Source organism: Halyomorpha halys, unplaced genomic scaffold, assembly GCF_000696795.3.
Source record: "Halyomorpha halys isolate HHAL.00 unplaced genomic scaffold, Hhal_1.1 Scaffold633.1, whole genome shotgun sequence".
In the NCBI taxonomy this organism is placed as follows: Eukaryota; Metazoa; Arthropoda; class Insecta; order Hemiptera; family Pentatomidae; genus Halyomorpha; species Halyomorpha halys.
In genome coordinates, this window is record NW_027112276.1 from 486,554 (window position 1) to 506,436 (window position 19,883).

Here is a 19,883-nt window from a genome sequence, read left to right on the forward strand (position 1 = left end):
ACCTGCCACATAAATTAAAAATTTTCCTATTTAGTATTTAGTTTATTAGCAATAAACTAATTAATAGTTTGTGTTAATAGCAATGCAGTAATTTTGTATATGTGATATGGTACGATGGACAGACCTTTTTTTTTGTTTTATGTTTATTTATTTAAATACATTTATATATTCAAATTAGTATTTATTTTTAATGAATGGATATTGTATTACATAAGCTTCTATAAGTGTGTATTTATTTTAGTTTTGGTCGGGCCGTTCTAAACCTGAGGAAGCAAGACTAAATAGGGTATGTTGAAAGTTTTTATTTGTTTATTTTTACTGGTTCAAATTGTCGCTTGATGATAACACCAACTGCTTGTGCTATTAACAAATATATTTCGTTGTATTTATTTATGTTTATTATTGTGTTGCTTTTTTATTTGTTTGTACATAATTAACAAAATGTTTTGAATAATATCAAAATTTCTTTTTGTGTTGTGATTTTACTAACTTTTAGATCTGGGGTTTATTGCATTTTATTTTTAGTAGAGAAAATATTTAATTCATTATAATCTAATAAAAATTGACAAAGGAGGTAATCGGTTTGAATTCGATTAAAATATTATTAAATGTCCTACTTTAAAAAGAAATTAAAAATTAGGTATTAAACTATTTGTAGCCAATTGAAAATTTTATAATTACAAACAAACCTTATTTTCGGGTTTCTAGAGTTCATATCTACTTTTTTAATTAATTGGCTGCTCAGTTATTCTTTTAATGTTGTTGATTTAGTTCTTAAAAAAAAAATGTTTTTTTACCATTACGGTTCATGAAGGGTTTTGGGTTGAGAACCTTAGCAATATGTCAATATAATAATTATCTTTAAATATATTTTTTCAATTTCTTGAGACTGGTAATTATTTATTAAATAAATCAAAATTGTATCCTTGTATAGTCTCAACACTTTTATTTCATCAATAGTCCAACGTTTCAGCCATTACGGCCATTCTCAAGGACAATCTAAATATTTAACAGCGTATATTATATATTCATTTGTAACATTTATAACAAACAACATAGGTAACTAAACATAAGCTTATTAATAATAAATATGACTCTCTAATAATTGAATTTTCCATAGGGTGTGTTTAACTTATAATTAATGACCTGGGCAGAATAGCCTTCAAAACAATTTTTAAATTTTGATGTAAGGTGAGAATTTATATTGAAGGTATGTTATGTTATTAGTGATAATGTTGTTTGTTATAAATGTTACAAATGAATATATAATATAAGCTGTTAAATATTTAGATTGTCCTTGAGGGTGGTCGAAATGGCCGTTGGACTATTGGTGAAATAAAAGTGTTGAGACTATACAAGGATACAATTTTGATTTATTTAATAAATAATAATTATCTTTAAAGTGTTCAATGATTATTAGAGATTCATGGATGGAATCATTTAAAGACTAGAGGCAAAGCATGGCATTCTTGTTTTTAAGATGAAGTGTAACAGAATAGCCCTGTGCTACCACAGAAGCAAAAGCTGGCATACAGAGAGGTAGATATTAAAGTAATTACTGAGAGGTAGACCTTCATCAATCTCGTTACTTTCTCGATGTAATGCTTCAGATCCGACGCAACACCGGCTGCTACAAAGGAACGAACGGGGAAAAATACAATTAGCTGTAAATGTAGAAGATTAGTCTCGCCGTTGGCAGTTAAGGGAAGTAATAGCTTGAGAATATTAATGGCCGTCGTAAAGAGTTGAGTTGGCTGGAGGTTGTTAAGCTATAACCGATTAGGGCAGACCACACGCGTGTCTGCCTCATCCTCAACGACTCCTGGTCGCCAGGTGTGTCGCTGTCCTCTCATGCAGAACCTGGCGGTAGTGTTACCGGTTACCGGAGGGGAATGGTAGATGTCGATGATGCATGTGATATAGTACGGTTGAATACCATAACTGCAGGTGGGGAAACTGTTTCCCATGAAATATTGGATTTCTTTTATGAGCAACAGGACTTATAGTTTTTTTTTTATCGATCATCGGCATATGTTTACATTCTGGACATGTTCAGTGTTCGGAAGAAACAATATTACCATTAGTACACACCCAACTGATGGGTTTTATTCTTCGTTGTTCATGTTTCATCATGTGGAACATTTTCATTCCATTTTATCTTGTTCGAAGGTTCTGATACTTTTTTTCACCTTCGAGTTTACAGTTAAATACAATCTCGACTGATTCAAATATATTGATGTCGAGTATGAATAACGAAAAAAGTCTCTTCTCTCACTCGTATACTTCTGTATTTTAAAACAAAACCATTACTCATTTTGAATTTTCTGAGTATTCCAGAGTGTTTGGGTTTATTGTGGTCGTATCAGCTTTAAATCCGCTAAAATTCAAACATTCTGCCTGTAGTGTCATGCCTGCTCGGACAACAATTAGCGTTGAGCATTATCATACACTCTGTTCCCTGAATTGAAAGGAATTAAGGTCGGTGAAAGAAAGAAAGAAAGATAGAATACGAGGTAAAAGATGAGGTTCTCTACGTCATGGTGGTGAACTGTAAATGTCATAGAAAAAATCTTTGTTGTAATAATTCCTATAGCGATGCCTTTAGAAATGTCTGCAAGCATTGTACGTTAGGAGGGTGGCCTACCGTACTCTCCATCAATGGGGAAGTAAAGTCAAAAAGGGGGGAGTTGACACTGCCAATACGAATGTCCGCCCTTGGAGTTCATCTTTTCGGCTTCACTTTACCTGGCAGCTTGCCCTCTGTATTTTATTCGTCTAGGTTGTTCCTTTAGCTTTTATTTTTCTTTATTGATTGGATTCTAAAGATGGGAGAATATCACTGTTTAAACCTCGGTTAATCGTTGAATGGCAAAGTAAGAATGTCTAATCAAAAATTAAAAAAAAAAAAAAGAAATAGAAAATTAGAGACGATAGAGAGAGAAAGGTGGAAGGGGAATGGCTGATGGATCAGAGAGTGTTGATGCCGGCTGTTGACTGTGCAAACAGAGGGCGGTGTTTTCATTTCCTTTCCACCCTTCACAAACACATTATAATAATGGACACACGTGGGCCGCTGTCTCTAATAGGGCCTTCTGTCAACAATCTCTCCCTATCTCTCTTGCTCTCACTCCCTCGCTCTATCGCTCCTTCTCACTCCCTCCTGCACTCGTGGCTTGTTTGCTCTCTCCTCCACTCTCTTAGCCGGAGCAAACAGACTTCTAGTCCGACAATCTTAGCGCTGTATGTAAATAGTACATTATCATGCACGGTGGGTGCCGCTCACTGTATAAGCAGCGTCTCAACTCTTTCGGATTTTAGCTTCTTTTTTTCTAACTCTAAATTTTAAAATGAAAACTTAATGACTTGTTTATATTCACCTTAATAACTCTGAATTTTAACTACTTATTAAAAAATTATATTCTTAGTTTAAAAAAAAAAAAGTATTCTAAGAAGCATTTTTAACATAAACAATTGTACAATAATTTCAGTCCTCCTGTTGTAGTTATGAGATGATTAAATAAAGAGGAGGCTCAGGCACCCAACTTCTATTCAGGACAACAAGGCTAACAAACCGTGATTAGGAACAAGAGCCATGACCGGTTGCGGTGGACTCGGTTGGCCGCTAACCTATCTCTCACTATTTGAGATCTACCGGCTTATCCTTTACACTCCGTTCATTCCCCTTTAATATGCCTTTAGGAGGAGTAAAATTGATTTATAAAATTTTGTCATCTTACTACATAATTATTTATATATATATATATATATATATATATATAGTCAACTTTTATAGTGTTGTAAAGAATTCACATTTTCAATTAAAATAATTAATATTAACATATTTGACATAGATGGCAAATACAGATTAAGTAACCATATTAGATTAGACTTGGGCATAATAGCCTGCAACTATTTATAAAAATATTGTGATGGTTTGAAACTGAAAATTGAGGTATCCTGGATATTGCCCAGGTTGGACGAAACGTTAAAGATGTAAGAAAAATTAATAAATAGTATTGTGGATAGATGGATCTTGAGAAAGAGAAAAATGCTTTCTTTAATAAGCAATACCAACCAAATATATTGAGTTGCTATAACACAGAATACTAGTCTGGCTTATCGGATATTATATAAGCATTAACGTAATTAACCAAGATATAATATTTTTTCTTTTTTTTTTTTACTGTTTCATTACGTTTTTATTTATTTTTTTATAATTGATAATTATATTCTATGAACCTTCAGATAAATGAGCAACGCTAATCTAGCTTCTCTATACCTTTGTTTATCACATTAAATAAATATATTTTGTGAAATCATTTTCATCCAGATACTGTTTTTTTTTTTTTTATTCAAACGCTATTATGAGAATTCTGGTTGTTGTATCCCCGACCTTTGCGTGAGCTGGAGCTGGAAGAACAGAAACCGGGCTTGGGAACGCCCAGAACAAACTGGCCGTATCAATAGGATACGGTATGTAGCCGGTTCGTGACGGGAATATAGGGACACGGGGGAGGGAATTCGCCCCACGTAAGCCCCCTTGTTTGTTCTGGGCTCCGCCTCTAGTCTGCAAAAGTGAGCATGAATAACAACCGGGTATTATACCGTCGAGGAGCTGAGGCAAAAACGGCCGGAATTTATCAGGGAACGGGGGTTTCCAGGGACTGTTTGTCGACTTTTTGCCCACACTTGGGGTTAATTCACCCCCTTTCGACTCCCCCCCCCCGTAAGTCATTAGCACCAGCCCTCCTAACTTCCAAATAAGATTAGCGCTAGGATTGCGTTAGTAGCTACGACGACAAAGAGAGGATTATTATAAGCCACGGGGGCCTTTATCCATCGCGTGCTTCCCCTAAATAGGATCTCGCCTCTTTTATAACTGACAATATATATACCTCTCTCCCTCAGGATAAAGCCTGTTTCCACGTCGAGCTCTTTATCCTACCTTAATCTCCAAGTTATATTAGAAGGTTGCCATCTAAATTTTAAAAATCCTAGCATAAAAATGTAAATGGAATTGATTCAGTAAATAAAATCATTTAAATTACTTGAAGCTTTGATCTTGATGCTACCAAATAAGTATCTTTAAGTAGAGCAAGTTGTTCTAGTTGAGACCAATACAATGACGCGCGATTTTCGTATTTGAGAGTTTCTCAAGATGCGAATTATGCAAATCATGTTTGTCCTTGCAAAGAATACTAAAGTTTAACGAAATATACTAAAGCTGTGTAAATTTGATCGGGATCGGGAGAGATCGGGGACGCTCGGCTATTTCTGATTTTCCAGTCTCTCTTAACTGGTTTTTCTCCTTTATTTAATTATTAAATTCTTTCATACTGGATACAAATTTGCATTCATATTTTATGCGGGCCCAGGCTCGAGTCTGCGTGCTGGAAGAACTTTTATTTTTTGTCATATCAGCCATAAATCGATTCTTGTCGGTAGATCCATCTGTGACCCACCCAACCTCTATAAAGTGAGTACCTAGCCCTTCTTGGCGTTGGTGATATCCACATCACCTCTATATCGATCATGAAACAGCTGGTCCTTACTGACATCTGAACCTGAAGACCCATTACGAGTTGCTGTTGTTTAAGTTTTTTTATAGATAGACATTTTATATTTATGAAGTCACTAAAAAGTTTTCGTTTTATAATTTGAAAAAATAATTATATTTTTTTCTAAATTAACTGTTTTTATTATATAACAAATATTATAATTTGTTTTTATTTTTTTCCAATTTTCATTCAATCATAATAAAAAGATTAATTTTTCTAGCAAAAAAAATAATTGCGGGTTTTATATCTTGTTATTTTTTAATTTAAAAAACAAGGATTTAATTATTTTAAAATCTTTATTTATAGTTATATACCTCTATCTACTCAATTAAGTCATGGCTATATTCACTAGGCTTTATTTAATGCTCATTCATGCTTACTAATTTATTTGTTCTGAAATTATATAAAATGTCTTCCAAAAAAAATTCCTCAATATTAGAAGAAAAATAAAGGATTTTTTCTTATTTACTTATGAAGATTAATTATTTTTTTTTTCATTTTAACATTTTTATCTAATTTTTAAATTTTGTGAGAATTAATGTTCTCACTGAGATCTATTCCATAAAACATTTCTAATGTAATATTCTTTGACTGTTTATATAACTATAACTGTCTGTATGTCTTCATTTTTTTATTATTTTTTTTCAGAGAAATTCCATATCACCGGCTGAAAGAGAAAAATACAGGCCGAGGAGTCCGCCTGAACCAGAACACAAAAAAGTCAAGAAAGAGGAGAAAGACTGTCACGTGAGTTTTAGCAACATGATTTTGGGTAGTGCGCATGCGCTTATACCTTACATCTGCTAGACTTGCAAATTTTGCATAGTTAGGCGCAATATAATTATTTTTTTGTTTTCAGTCGTTCATTTTTCTTTTCTTCTTTTCTATCTCTTAACTTTTTTTTGTTTTCGGTGCCTTATCTAATATTTTTTTCTCTTAAAACATATTCTTTGATAGTTACGTCATTTCGAAAAAATGAACATCAGAGCTTAGTTTATATTAGATGTAATAGGAAAACGAATTATTGTAATTATTTCATATGTGTTGACTTAGATATCAATTTTCAAAAATATATTTTTAATTCATGTTGGGGATTACCCTAGATGTTGATGTTAATAAAACATTAAAACGTACGATTTTAAGGCTTGTCGCACCTTACTCTCTGGTACATTTATGTGTTTCTCTGCATGGTACCATAATGCTTGTTTGTTTCTCACAGTCACTAAGTTTTGTACAAATTTTCTGAATTATTTTTTCTTTTATTAAAAATAGGATAGAAGTATATATATATTTTTTTTAATAAGAATTCGAAATAATTACGAACGAGTAAAAACAAATTATTCACAAAATTTTACCCTATGATATATATATTTTTTCTTTTGGAATATATATTTTATATTTTTCAGAAAATAAATTTCATTACGTGCTAAATCCAAATTTAAATTTTTAAATTCTTTTATTTATCGAGTTAGTACTTTTTTTATGATTTTTTTAAAAATTTGATACAATGTAGTATTTTTTTCTTATAGTATTACTAATAAATTGAAATGCCGAATTTAACGAAATTTCCGAATAGTTGTTTTACCCTATAGCATAACCACTTTAGTTTTTAATCCTTGGTGTAAACACTTTGCTTCATAGATGTACATAATTTTGTGTTATAATGTGGTAAACTTGTAGTTTTTGTAATTAATAAAATAAATGTATATATACTAATAAGTTTTCGATTTAAAATAGTTTAAGCATTTAATGTGCTGGGTATAACTTAGGTCTCTGGTGGTTATGTGGGGTAGAAAACAGGTACTACTGTAGTACGGGATTTTGTTTTCTGAAAAATAAATTTTTTTCGGTAACAACTTTATGAGAACTGATTATTTATTATTATTTTTTTAGTAGGGTTTATTTTTAATTATAAATATCAGTTGCAATCATATAGAAAAAAATCTTATTACGACTTTATGCCAACTTTGTTTAAAATAAAACGATATAATATTTTTTAAATTTTATTTATAACAGTTTTATGTACATATTTTAGTTTTTTATGTACATAAATTTACGTTTAAAATATATAAAATCATCTTAAAAAAAAAAAAAAATTTATTAATCTGATGAATTATAGTATATAATCATCATCTGTTTCATAATCCAATTTACGTTCGAATATTTTGGTACTATATTGTTTTCAATGGATAGTTTCTGTACGTCATTTTAATATCGTATTAGACTGTTTCAGCTTAATGTAAATTAAACATTGAATTTAAATATTTTTTTAAAAATTTAATTTCAAATGTATATATCTCATAATTATAAAATGTAAGTAAATTTCTCAATAACTTTATCACCCCTCTCTATCAAGTTATGCGGTGTTGCGAAAATGTGAAACTCCTAGTGCTCTAAATAACGTGTTACATGAAGAGAGAAGCGTTAAACCAAGTGTGTAGCCTGGAGTTATCAGACAAAATGGGCCCCCATAATGCGAGTTCATTTAAAAAAGTGGGGGCAAGGGATTTAGGGGGCTCTGGAAACCTGACATATAGCCCCCCCTAACCACTCTAATCGGGATAAAAGGTTTAGGGGCTGTCTATACTCGCTAGGGAAAGGTCTTTTATTTAATCAGATTTCTTCGGTTCACTAGAATAAAACATCTTTTTTTGTATATATATACTTTTTATATACACTCTCATCCCGATTTATCTATCTGTTATGAAACCAGCCAAGTGGGAAATCCTGTATATAATGGGGTTCCTGAGAATTTTATAGAATAACATCATACGGCAAACTTGGAAATAAGAGGAATTCTTCAAATTTCTTAAGTAGTAGAAGAAGAAGAAGTATGCCAAGAAAATTCTTGTCGGATTCGTTTTAAGCGTCTCTTGAGACCCTTAATTACAAATTTTCATATAAATTAAAAATAATAAATTTTTGGGTGCGAACAGAAATTATAATTCCTCAAAATTTTATCCAAACCCAATTTTACTAGAAGTGTTGGAAAGCTGGATTTCCACTCTTAGAACCTTTATTAATATCTTTTACATTTTACTCCTTTATAATAGAGAAAAAAGTATCAAATAAAGAAAAACTTTTTTAAAGTTATTAATGTTATAATTAATTAATTTTTAAAGTTTCATTTTATAACTTCGGTTCTAATTGGTTTCACATTAGTCTGGTTTGTACTATGTCGTGCTGTTTAAATGGCCCAAAACCATTCATACGCTGTGTAGCAATATTAAAGTTATTGCATTTTTTTTTGTGGTAAAAATGTCAATGATGTCACATCAGTTTAAATGTATACAAATCACAAAAATAAAAGCTACTTCCGGTAAAGACAAAAAAATATTTTTTTTTAAAGAAATAACGAGTCAGATTCGTTTTAGTGTTCTCAAAAACATTTTTATAGGAATTTTTGGTGAATTTAAAAAAAAAATACCTTGGTGGTTCAGAAAAAAATATATTTTGCATTACTACATTAACTGCTTATCCCGCTTAACCAATGATGTCTCGGTCCCGAACGGATAAGCGAGGTTCAACTGTATACCATAAAAAAAAGTGTTTAATGACTGCAGTATTTTTTCCTTCTCATTTCACATTATTTTTCACGAAAAATTAATATTCCGTTTCAAAAAAAAAAATTATAAATTCTTCTTGTGAAAGGCGACTACGTTAACAGAAGAGCAAATGAGGCTCGTTTGTAAACTAAGGATAGATGACACAAATAGAAACAAATCAAGAATTCTACTTGTGATCTTATATTCTACAGATATATCCAAGTCCGATCAGTATTCACAGCGCCTTCTTGAACCGTTGACAAGTTTCTCAAGAAATAAAACAATCAGTTAATGACACTTATTAGTCAAGCTGGGCATGTACACCAAGGTCCTCCCGGTTAATTAGAATTCTACCCAGGAGGGGGGCGCAAAAAAAAAGAAGAAGGGAAAAAAGAGACTTCCGTTACACGATTTGTGAAATGGGCTTCGGCGAACTGGAGGAGAAAAAAAAGTATGGCTTAATGGCGTTTGCTCTTTCCCTCTTGAGAAGGGATAGCAAGTCTTGACTATTTTTTTTTTTTATATGTATATTCAATGATTCAATGATAAAATTCCTTAAATTTAAATTATGACAAAGTTACATTAATTATATAACTGGTTTGAGATTTAATTTATATTTGTCAACAGTAAACTGTTCAAAAAACGCACTTCTAATATATTATGCATGCGTAAGGAATGAAAAAAAACAAATTAAACCAATCAGCAATTAAAACATCAACTTAAACTTTTAATTAGAAACTATAATTTGATTGATGAATATAAAAGAAAAAAAATGAGGCAACAAATAATCAAAAGTTTTTATGTAATTGGAAGGTTCAAATATAGAGCTAAAAGGATAACAAGTCTTGACAATTTTTTTAAAATAAATAATTATTAACAAAATATAAAAATGATACATCACTTAGGTGGTTAGAGATTTGATTTATATTTGTCAATTAAAAACTGACTTAAAGAAGGACGTCTGTGACGCATGCGCTAGGAATTATAAAACAAACTTAACCATGACAAAAAAAATCGATTTTATTTTATATAAATAGTTGGAACGAATTTTTTTAAAACTTTGAAAGATAGAATCCATTCACACCAATATTATGGGACATATAATTTAAACCAATTTTTAAAGTTGGATTATGAAGGGATAGTGCATCCAATTTAAATAGTATGTTATAATGACGTAAATTGAACTCCATGTCGGTTCACGATTAGAAGAAAATTTAAAAAAATTAATTTGATTTCCACAGCTAGTATATCAGAATGTGCATTTAACTATTCTTCCAGTCTTGGAGAGATGAACGGATATTAGTGAAGAAATTAAATTATTTTCAGATCTTATTGCTAATAAATGAGTGATAAACGCGCATCTTATTATCGACAGGTAATAAAGCTGTTTATCATAAAAAAAATATTAAAAAAAAAAATAGATAAATGAGACTATTCGACATTTCCTTCGCAGTTTATCGATATCATTAAATAAGAAGAATACGAGACATCTGGGGAGAGGATGGTTAAGGAGTATTAAAAGTAGACATAAAATTTTACTGCTCACAGTAAAATCCACGCCGAGCATCGTAAAGAGGAGTACGATAAGAATAATCATAAAAATGAAACGCAATTAGTCCTGCTTGAGAAACAAAACAAAAATAAAAAATAACGACTCTGGAAAGAAGCTCCTCTCACCGCTTTTTTCTTTAGTGCATTAAGGCCCGTTTGTCCGTGACGGTTAAGCGGATAGCCGGTTAAACAGAGGTATATAAAAGTTAAATCTTGTAATATTAATTTAAATCATATATTAAGTAAAAATAAAATTGCAATAAAAAACCTTATATATGGATGATATGTATATAAATATGCACTGAAGTTTTATAGACCAATCAACAATCTTTAAGTTTTTACAAATTATTATTTTTGTTTTTATTGTTATTCATCGATTAAAATATAGCTCCTACTTAAAATTTTAATTTAAAGGTTTTGTAACATGTTTGACAAATTATATAAAATTCGGGCTTGCGCAGGCGTGTAGATGCGTTATTTAGATTGGTTGGTTTAAGTTGGCTTGAATTATCGAATGTCGGTTTTTGGAACAAATCAAAGAGGGCTTGTGCTGCATCCACACCTTTGTTCTCTGTACCATCAGATTAATATTTGTTCTCTCCGTGTTTTAATTAATTCTAGAATTTCCTCAACCTTCGGATTCAATAATCAACTCCAGTTTAAGACTGTATATTTTAAGATTCTATTAATTCGGTGTATATACTTTGTTTAAAATCTCGTCAATTAACTTTACCCGTTTATTTTTTACTTAATACAGGACAAACATAAGTTTATTAAAGACATATGTCTTTAATTAAATTTTCAAATATCTGATAGAAATTCTAGGACGAAAGTTGAACTTGTAGGTTATGTACTAAATGTCTTTAATTATCACCTACCTCCTACTTAGCAGATATTTTCGTTTCCTTCCATTTCGCCTATATTTAATTATTAAAATGGTCTAAATCGAACTTAATAGCCGATAAAAGTCACAAGAATACACAAGCGTGTGTATACCGTCGTTGCTTTGTTTAGCATTCGTACAAGTCTTGGATTTGCGTATGAAGTTTCGATTGCTCATTGAAATGAACAGTGTTGCAAATTTATTAAAGTTGAATGATGCATCTCAGCAAATTTGTTCAAAAACTTCCATTCTCTCATTTTTATGAAATGCGTCGGGTCACTTCTCTCCAAGACTGTGGGTTATAGAACTGTTTCATTTTAAATGGCTTTAGAAACAGTAGCTGATAAATATCCCTCAACCCTCGTTCCAAAATGTTTTAGTCCGTGAAGGGGGGAGAAAAAAAAAAAAAAAGTGGGAGCCTGTAGCCCGCTCAATAAACGACTAGAACATTCTCCCCCTTCCATCCGCTCTTCCGCCCCAGAGGTCGGAAGCTAAATGAATTGTAAAATCGGGAACTGCTCTCCTTCAGTTGGCGAAATAGTCGCGGGCCGATGGTGCGGAACACTATTACACATCTCGATTCTACCAGTTGGGGGGCGACATTCTTTTCTTCTAGTTTAGGGAGGGGGAGTTCGTGACCGGTCTATAGCGAGGGGCAGCCGAATGCGCTACTAATGAAGGATATTTAAATGAGAAGGGTTATGCGATAGGTATCTTGTCCTCCGGTGGCACTTAATGTATTCTACTCTTGAACGCGTCACGGCTTCTCTTATTTCACCTCAGTCCTTTGTTTTGTGAAATAGTAATTAGTTAATAAAGGGTAAGCCTAAGAGAAATAATAATTAATAGTCGGATTATACACCAGAAAGATCAACAATGTGTATTTTCTTGAAGAAACTAGAGGGTGTCCTAATACTGGAATGAAAGTGGATACAACTGTAACCTTAAAGTTTATAGGTGCAAAGAGGTCATTTCATCATTCGAGAAATCATCGATCTTAATTGACATCGATTAATCGATAATGGAGTCATCTGATTAGCCGTTGTAGAACAGACGTTTTTCATATCTTACATACATTTCAATGTAACTTTATAATCCAAAAACTAATTAAAAATCCTGTGCTTTGATAAAAAAAAAATGTTCGGTTGAATCTGCAGTCGTTAAAGAACAAAATATGTTTTATAATGTTCATCAAAAGATTGATGTTTCTTCATAAGGAAAACGTTGACAAAAATATGTGTCGTTACTAGTTGTATATTATGAACATAACAGCTGCCTCATTGCATTTCGATTTATGTTAATCAATTCGTTACTTCATTACCCTAAATAGTTCAAACAATTGTCTTCACTGAATTAAACATAGGTTTGATATCCTTCTATGTTATCCAATTAGATTTTTATAATATTTTAATACTTATAACTAAAGTTTATTTAAGTATAATTTTTCCATAAAAATAAAGATTTATAAACAAAAATGTGTTGAATTGATTTACATGAGATGTTTATTATTTCTTAAATATTAAGAATTTATTCTATTAATTTTCCTTGGGCTCACTCATGTAAATGTTCAAATAATTTGTGAAAGAATCAAAGTAATTTTAGCTATTCGATTCCATATTAAAATTTCAGAATTATGCATTTTATTTAAAAATTGTACTTCTTTAATAGCCTTCAGATAAACAGTAATCCCTTACTTCCTTTCTAGACTGTTATAAGGATTCAGTAATTAAAAAATGGTGATGTAATAGACTATTCCTTCGAATAATTTATTTTCTTTCGAATTAAAAAGAAATCAGGGAAATAGTGAGAGAACTAGATAAGTGTCCAAATACAGTTATACGGAAATCAAACAGTGGATACAAACTTAAGTTAATAGTGTAAAGGGAGGTTATTTCTTCATTGAAGGAACCATAAAATTGAATTTGAAACCGAAAAATTGAAATATTATGATATTCATCCAAATTGCTATTTAAATTTTGTATATCAATCGAGGTTTTAAAACTTATTAAATCCTTGTACTATAAGTTTCAAGTTTTCAATTTGATAAGGCCATAAGGGTTTATGAATTATATGATTTAATTTTTCCGGAAGAAATATAACACTTTTTTTTACCTTGATATTGGTATGCTTTCTTAAAATGAATAAAAAGATGTAATAATGTGAATTAATTTTTTCCAAAAGAAAACTTTTTTCCTCCATTTCTTTATTTTATAATTTGAATGTTTTGGGCAGTTTGCCCATTTTCAAATTCATTGTTGGTAATTCATTGTTTGTTCATTGTAAAACAAAAAAATATGATTTATGATAAATGAAACATTTCTTATTAAGTAATCTCATAAGTAACTTCATTACCTATTTGTCAAGTCTGTTATTAACAGATATCACTGCTTTGCTTGAATAATGGTACATCTATCAAAGAAAGGTTTTGGTTTTTTATTTTGAAATGGATGTGTTCCAAAGATATTAGCACAGACAGGAGTTAATTTCTTTACTATGGTCCCTCTATGAACTGTCCTAAAGCTAATAGAATTATCAAAAAGTAACTAAAGACTATGGTAAAAATCTATGGAATACATCAAATAGGAAATAAAATAATTTTTTGTTTGTCAGATTAGCCACTGTTCAAACAAAGCAGCGATATTATTTCTGGTTATGTATGCACTGTTTGTTGTAATTAAGTATATCAATTAATTTGTATATGACCATGAAATAATATGTGTTAATGAGAAAATTGATAAGTAGTATAATATTATGAGAATATCTGTCAATTATATAATAAGGAAATTTTCAACTATTGTTAACCATATTTTCTTAAATTTTGACAATGTGACCAACATAATTAACAACAATGAACTTAAAAATGAAGTAAAAAAAAGTCATATTTCTTTAGGAAAAAATTAATTCATATTATCCATCCATTTTTATTTATTTTAGAAAAGCTAACCGATACCCAACATTTATATTGAATAAAACTGTTCGACTTTCATTTGTACATTATTTTAAATTTGTATTTAGCTACTGTTTTTATTTACTGTGAAATAGTATTATTAATTGTTACAGTTTTAAGTAATTGCTTTTATTTTTCATATCAAAGCTTGAAGCTGTAGTTTATGTCTATTAGGTTTAAGCAATTAATATTTTAACAGTTAATATCAAATATATAACTAAAACACTTATTATATAGTTTTTGGTAACCATCGTGCACCGTTATTGCATGTAATTTTTTTTTAATTCTGGAGCCACTCATAATTCCTACAACTCTGTTATTTTCTTTTTTTATTTCGGGACAACTCAAAATATTTTGTTTTATAATTTGATAAATTATACATTAAAATACCAAGATAAGGCACTTAATTTGTTTTCTTCCTTCTTTTCTTTCCTTTTTTTTTTTTTTAATATTTTTTTCTCGACTCGAAAACAATTTGTTGAACCCTTTTATTTATTTATTTTATTTTATTTTTTGAGGAACTACATGTCCTTTCTTCTTCTAATCGGCTTATGTACGTTTACAGGCTAGTGACGGGGAAAAAAGTGACCAAGACTTAGTAGTAGACGATGCCAGCGAGGTAAGCACAAATTTTTACACAAAAATAAAAAAAAAAATACAAAAAGAAAAAACAAATCAATGAGTAACCTAATTTCTAACAATTTAAAAAAAAAAAAAAGATGAAATTAACTCCTAACCTAACACTCCGATAAATAATACCTCAATAACCTCTAGGGTGAAAGCTGTGCATGAACGATTAACATTAGTTGAAGTATGAAATAAAAAAATAACAAAGCCGTTACTGTCCCGGCATTGAACTTATGTATCATTTATATTGTTATAAATAGGAAATGAAGACAAGTATAAGTTTACCTGGTTCATTTACCTGGTCACTTTTTTCGCCATTTTTCTGAATGGTATGTGAAAAGTTGCTCGATATTATAATTGCAAGTGGCTCTTCGATGTTGTAATTTGTGCTATTTCTTGTACATGCATAAATGTGTATGCATGTCAATTTAAAGTTTTTTTGTTGTTGTCACTGCATGAAAAATTAAGGCATTGAATGTAACAGCCATCAAAACAATTGGTTAAACATGACTTGTTGAATTTCCTACGATTAAATTTTTATTTTATTTTATTTTTTTCAATTGCTGATCTTATCCATTAGTTTTAAGAATTTATTTATTTTTTTGTTCTGTTAAAGTAGATTACTTTCAAGAAACCTACATATAAATCTTTAAAAATATTATTTAATTTATTTTCAGGAACCTGTTTCCCCTCCGAATGGAACTACTTCACCCCGGGAAAACGGATTGGATAAGCTTGCACCTAAAAAAGAACATGTTGGCCCTCATAGGTATACCATAATATATTTAAATTATATTATTTTTTTATTTTCATGTTTTGAGTAAAAATAAAAATAATTAAATTTAGTTTTAACATGGCAGTAATGATGTAAAATTAATGCAATTTGAGTTAATCCAAAATATATATTATTTTTTTCATGTAATTCGATTTTTTATTTATTAAACACTTTCTTATTTATTAAATTAATTTTTAGAAAAACACATTGTCTTACTATCTTTAATAGCTATATTAATTGATATAGTTACTTTTTTCGGAAAAATGTATTTAGTTTTCATATCTTCCTGTGCTTGTGTCAAATCGATGGTTCAGATCTGGTAAAATTGTGAAATTATCAATAATTATTAGTTAATTTTCTATATAAAAGTCTACAATAATAAATGCATAATTTTGATTTTGATTATTATGATTCAAAGAGGGGAAAATGAATATATAATTTTAAAAAAATATCTGACTAGTTTCAACTAATGAACGAACGCAGAATACATAACTCTGGATTCTTATACGAGTAATTATACTATATTTTCAATTTTGATCAGTTTTAAAATAGTTAATTTCTATATTTATTCAAAATTAATTGTACATTTCTATCGTTTAACTTTACTAAATTGATCTTATATAAGAGTTACAATTTTTTTTAATGTAAATTAGTTTTCCTTTAGTCATGACGTAATCAATGACTACAAATTATAAATTAATTAAAAAATGTTGAATTGATTTTATCTATGTCTCCTCATAATAGATTTTAATTAGTTCATAACTAAATAGATAATGAGCTTCTTGTCATACATACAAGTTACAACTCTTATATCTTTTGTTTTAATTATGTTTTGTTCATTTATTTATACATTTCTAAAAAATATTTTCAACATCAATGGTTCCTTATCTTAATGTTCATGGAAGACTAGGCCAGAAATTTAACTATGTGCAGACTATTCCCACTCCTTATTGGGATCTCCTCAGAAAAATTAGATTGGTTAAAAGAGCATTTTGAGACTCTATTACATTGAATGTACCAATTAAAACCTTTTAACTTAAGCTAAGTGACAGAACAGTCTCTAAAAATAAATTCTCACAAATTTGTGTAGTTATTCCTTTTAAGGTTCATGAGGTCGACCTCTTGTCCGTTAACCACTGTTTATGAACCACTAATTTAAATTATATATGCCAAAACTGTATTTTTTATAAATAAATATATAATATTTGTGTAATTTGTTTGTTCAGTCCAAGGAGTGGCACTTCATCAAACGCAAGTACCCCGTCGACGAAAAAGATGGAAGAGAAACCAACGACTCCCATTTCCAAGTCTGTCACACCAACGAGTGGAGGCAGTAGCGGAAGTGTTGCTGGGTCTGGGGCTATCAAACCTTCTTTAGTGAAACCTCCTTCACTTTGTAAGTATATTAATGTATTTATGATGATTTCAGAGACCTTTATTCTTTAGCTAACACATCTAGAGAGGGCGGTATAAATGACAAAATGGCCGACATAGTGCCACAGAAACTTTTAATTAATAATACTTTTATTGTCCTCTGTAGATGGTTCCTTTAATCTGTTCTAAAAAAATTAAATTTCAACATGTTCTATACTTGTGATTTAAATTTCAACATGTTCTATACTTGTAAAGCACTTGTCCCATTTCAGCCATTTTCTAACTTAAATACTTTTTCCTGGTCTCACTATAAATATTTTTAAAAAAAGTTTTTTTTTTTTAAATTTTGTATCAATTTCGATGTATTAAAAGTTAATTTAAATGTCACACAAATGAGTAAATCTGACACAAAAGTAATGTGAGGATATTGTAAAGTGAAATAACAAGATTCCTATAATGACCGACTATTTTAAAAAGTTAGATTTACCAATGTTCTACCTAAAAATAATTAAATTTTTTTTTTTAAAAAAACGCTCGAAAATTAATCTTGTATTCAGTGTTTAATAATTGAGGTCAAAGCTATTTTACGAATTTGATCTGAAGCACCTCCAATGTTTTTCTATAAGGTTTTCATTTTTTATTAGGTAATTTGTCAAAAGTCCTTCCTTTTAATGTATTTATTGCATAAATATTTTTCTATTTATTAAGCATTAAAGCATTAAAAATGCTATGATTTTGAGAAATGAAAAAATAACCAAAAATAGAAGATTAAAGGAAGCTATGTATTGTAATATGCTCTTTTTTAGTGAATAGTATATTTTGATGTTTAAAGGGTTTTGATATGTTTTATTTTATGTATAATTTTAATATTGCTATTTGTTTATCCAAAAAGCAAACTAACCAAGTTTCATTGTTTATAATAACTTCGTGATACAAAACCAAGATGGCGGTATGTTGACCAGATTAAAATATCATAAAAACTATTTTAACTCATCCCATCATAATTGAAAATACAGTAAATTAAAGGAAAATTAGAAATCAAGGAATAGTGCAAATGAATAATATTCAGAAAATAAATCATTTGGAAAAATCCCTAACTGTTGGGGGACAATGATGTAGACATGTAACCTCAAGGCAGGTTACCATGTGCTGAGAATAACTTCACTTGGGTCTGGGGCTTCAAGGAGAGAGGAGGTAGCTTCACCAATTTCTGTCCAGCATGAAGGAAGAAGCCATATTGGACAGGAGAACAAAGGAACAGCATTTTTTGGACGCAAGAACAAAGAACATAAAGGATATCAACAGGAAGATAGTGAGCTTGGTTAGTTTTGGTTATAACTAAATTTAATATACAATTGTAACAGAGATATTAATTTAATTAAATTATTGTAAATGCCTGTTCTGATTGTCTAGTAACACACGCCCTGAGATTAAGAGTCTCTCTCTATTTCTTTTTATATAATAAAATTAAGAGTCTTTTTATATTATAAAAGTTTAAATATAATTCTATTATCCATTTGATATTAGTGTTCTTAAATAGAACCCAAGTTATTCTTTCATATTTGAAAAAAGTTAAAAAACTATTCAGATTCTTTTTATTTTAATTTTATATTTTTTAAAATTATTACAGTATATTACAAAACATTTAAAATACTATTAATTACAAAACTGATACAAAGAACATGAATTTAAATTATGCAAGTATAAGTATAAACAAAGTACAGATACAATTGTCTTTAAAAAAATGTAAATCAAAATTATAAAAATAAATTATTAATATTGTTTAAGATCTTGGGCATTAATATAATCATAATATTTGAGAGAAGATTTTAAATAGATTTATGTCAGGGATAGGAGTCTAGCCAGTTCAGTGTAGTAGTGATAATAATGTACTTCAGTAGTGTAGTGCACATTATGAAATATTTTAACTTGAGACAATTTGTTCAGCAATAGATAAAAATCAAAAGGGCTCTGTAATTATTGAAAAGGTAAAAATAAAAAATGTTAATATGTATTAAAAAGTAAAAATTACAATTATGTATTAATTACTAAAATATGCTTTTCTGTTACACTGTGGCCGTGAGTAAACCCTGTGGGTTCTGAAGCCCTCATGGAGACCATCCAGCCTCATAAATTAGATACCCTTAAAAATCTTGTGGTTGAGGTTGATTCTTACCAGATCACCTCCTTGCACAACCGTTGGTCTAGTAACAGTACTTCCTTACTGAACCCCTGACCCTTCATGTGTTGTAGCGGTACAGATTTAATTTAATTTAAGTAAAAAAAAATATTTATAAATAAAAAAAAATTGGTCTAAAAATATCTACTATTTAATAAAGATATCTACTAATAAAAAGGTGTCTTTATTAGACGGTGAATTATTTTAGCTGCTTCGTCATGAAGATGAGGGTAGAGCTCCGAACTATTGGTAGAAAAATAGGTTTGTAATAAAGACATTAAAAGGAAGGAATTTTCACAAAACTACCTAATATACGACACATTAGTTGTAGAAAGATTTTTGTTAGACGATTGTAGTTTTAATGAATATATAATTTTTGTCAATAGATTTAAAGCCAATATTGAGATTGCCTATTTTACTTAGTCGCTCTGTATTTAGGGCAGT

At 29.8% G+C, this 19,883-nt stretch overlaps 1 protein-coding gene across 12 annotated transcripts in view; it reads left to right on the forward strand.

Moving 5' to 3' along the window:
- The window catches only part of LOC106684956 (transducin-like enhancer protein 4), a 267,440-nt gene that overhangs the window by 240,053 nt on the left and 7,504 nt on the right, over positions 1–19,883 (forward strand). For 8 of the 12 annotated variants that reach the window (XM_067050244.1, XM_067050238.1, XM_014427350.2 and 5 more), the window contains 5 exons: positions 242–286; positions 6,207–6,305; positions 15,050–15,103; positions 15,789–15,880; positions 17,113–17,282. In XM_067050244.1, coding sequence (XP_066906345.1) covers positions 242–286; positions 6,207–6,305; positions 15,050–15,103; positions 15,789–15,880; positions 17,113–17,282 — 460 coding nt within the window. The remainder of the gene's footprint in view (positions 1–241; positions 287–6,206; positions 6,306–15,049; positions 15,104–15,788; positions 15,881–17,112; positions 17,283–19,883) is intronic. The other 4 variants (XM_014427353.2, XM_067050242.1, XM_067050240.1 and 1 more) reach the window with 4 other exon arrangements.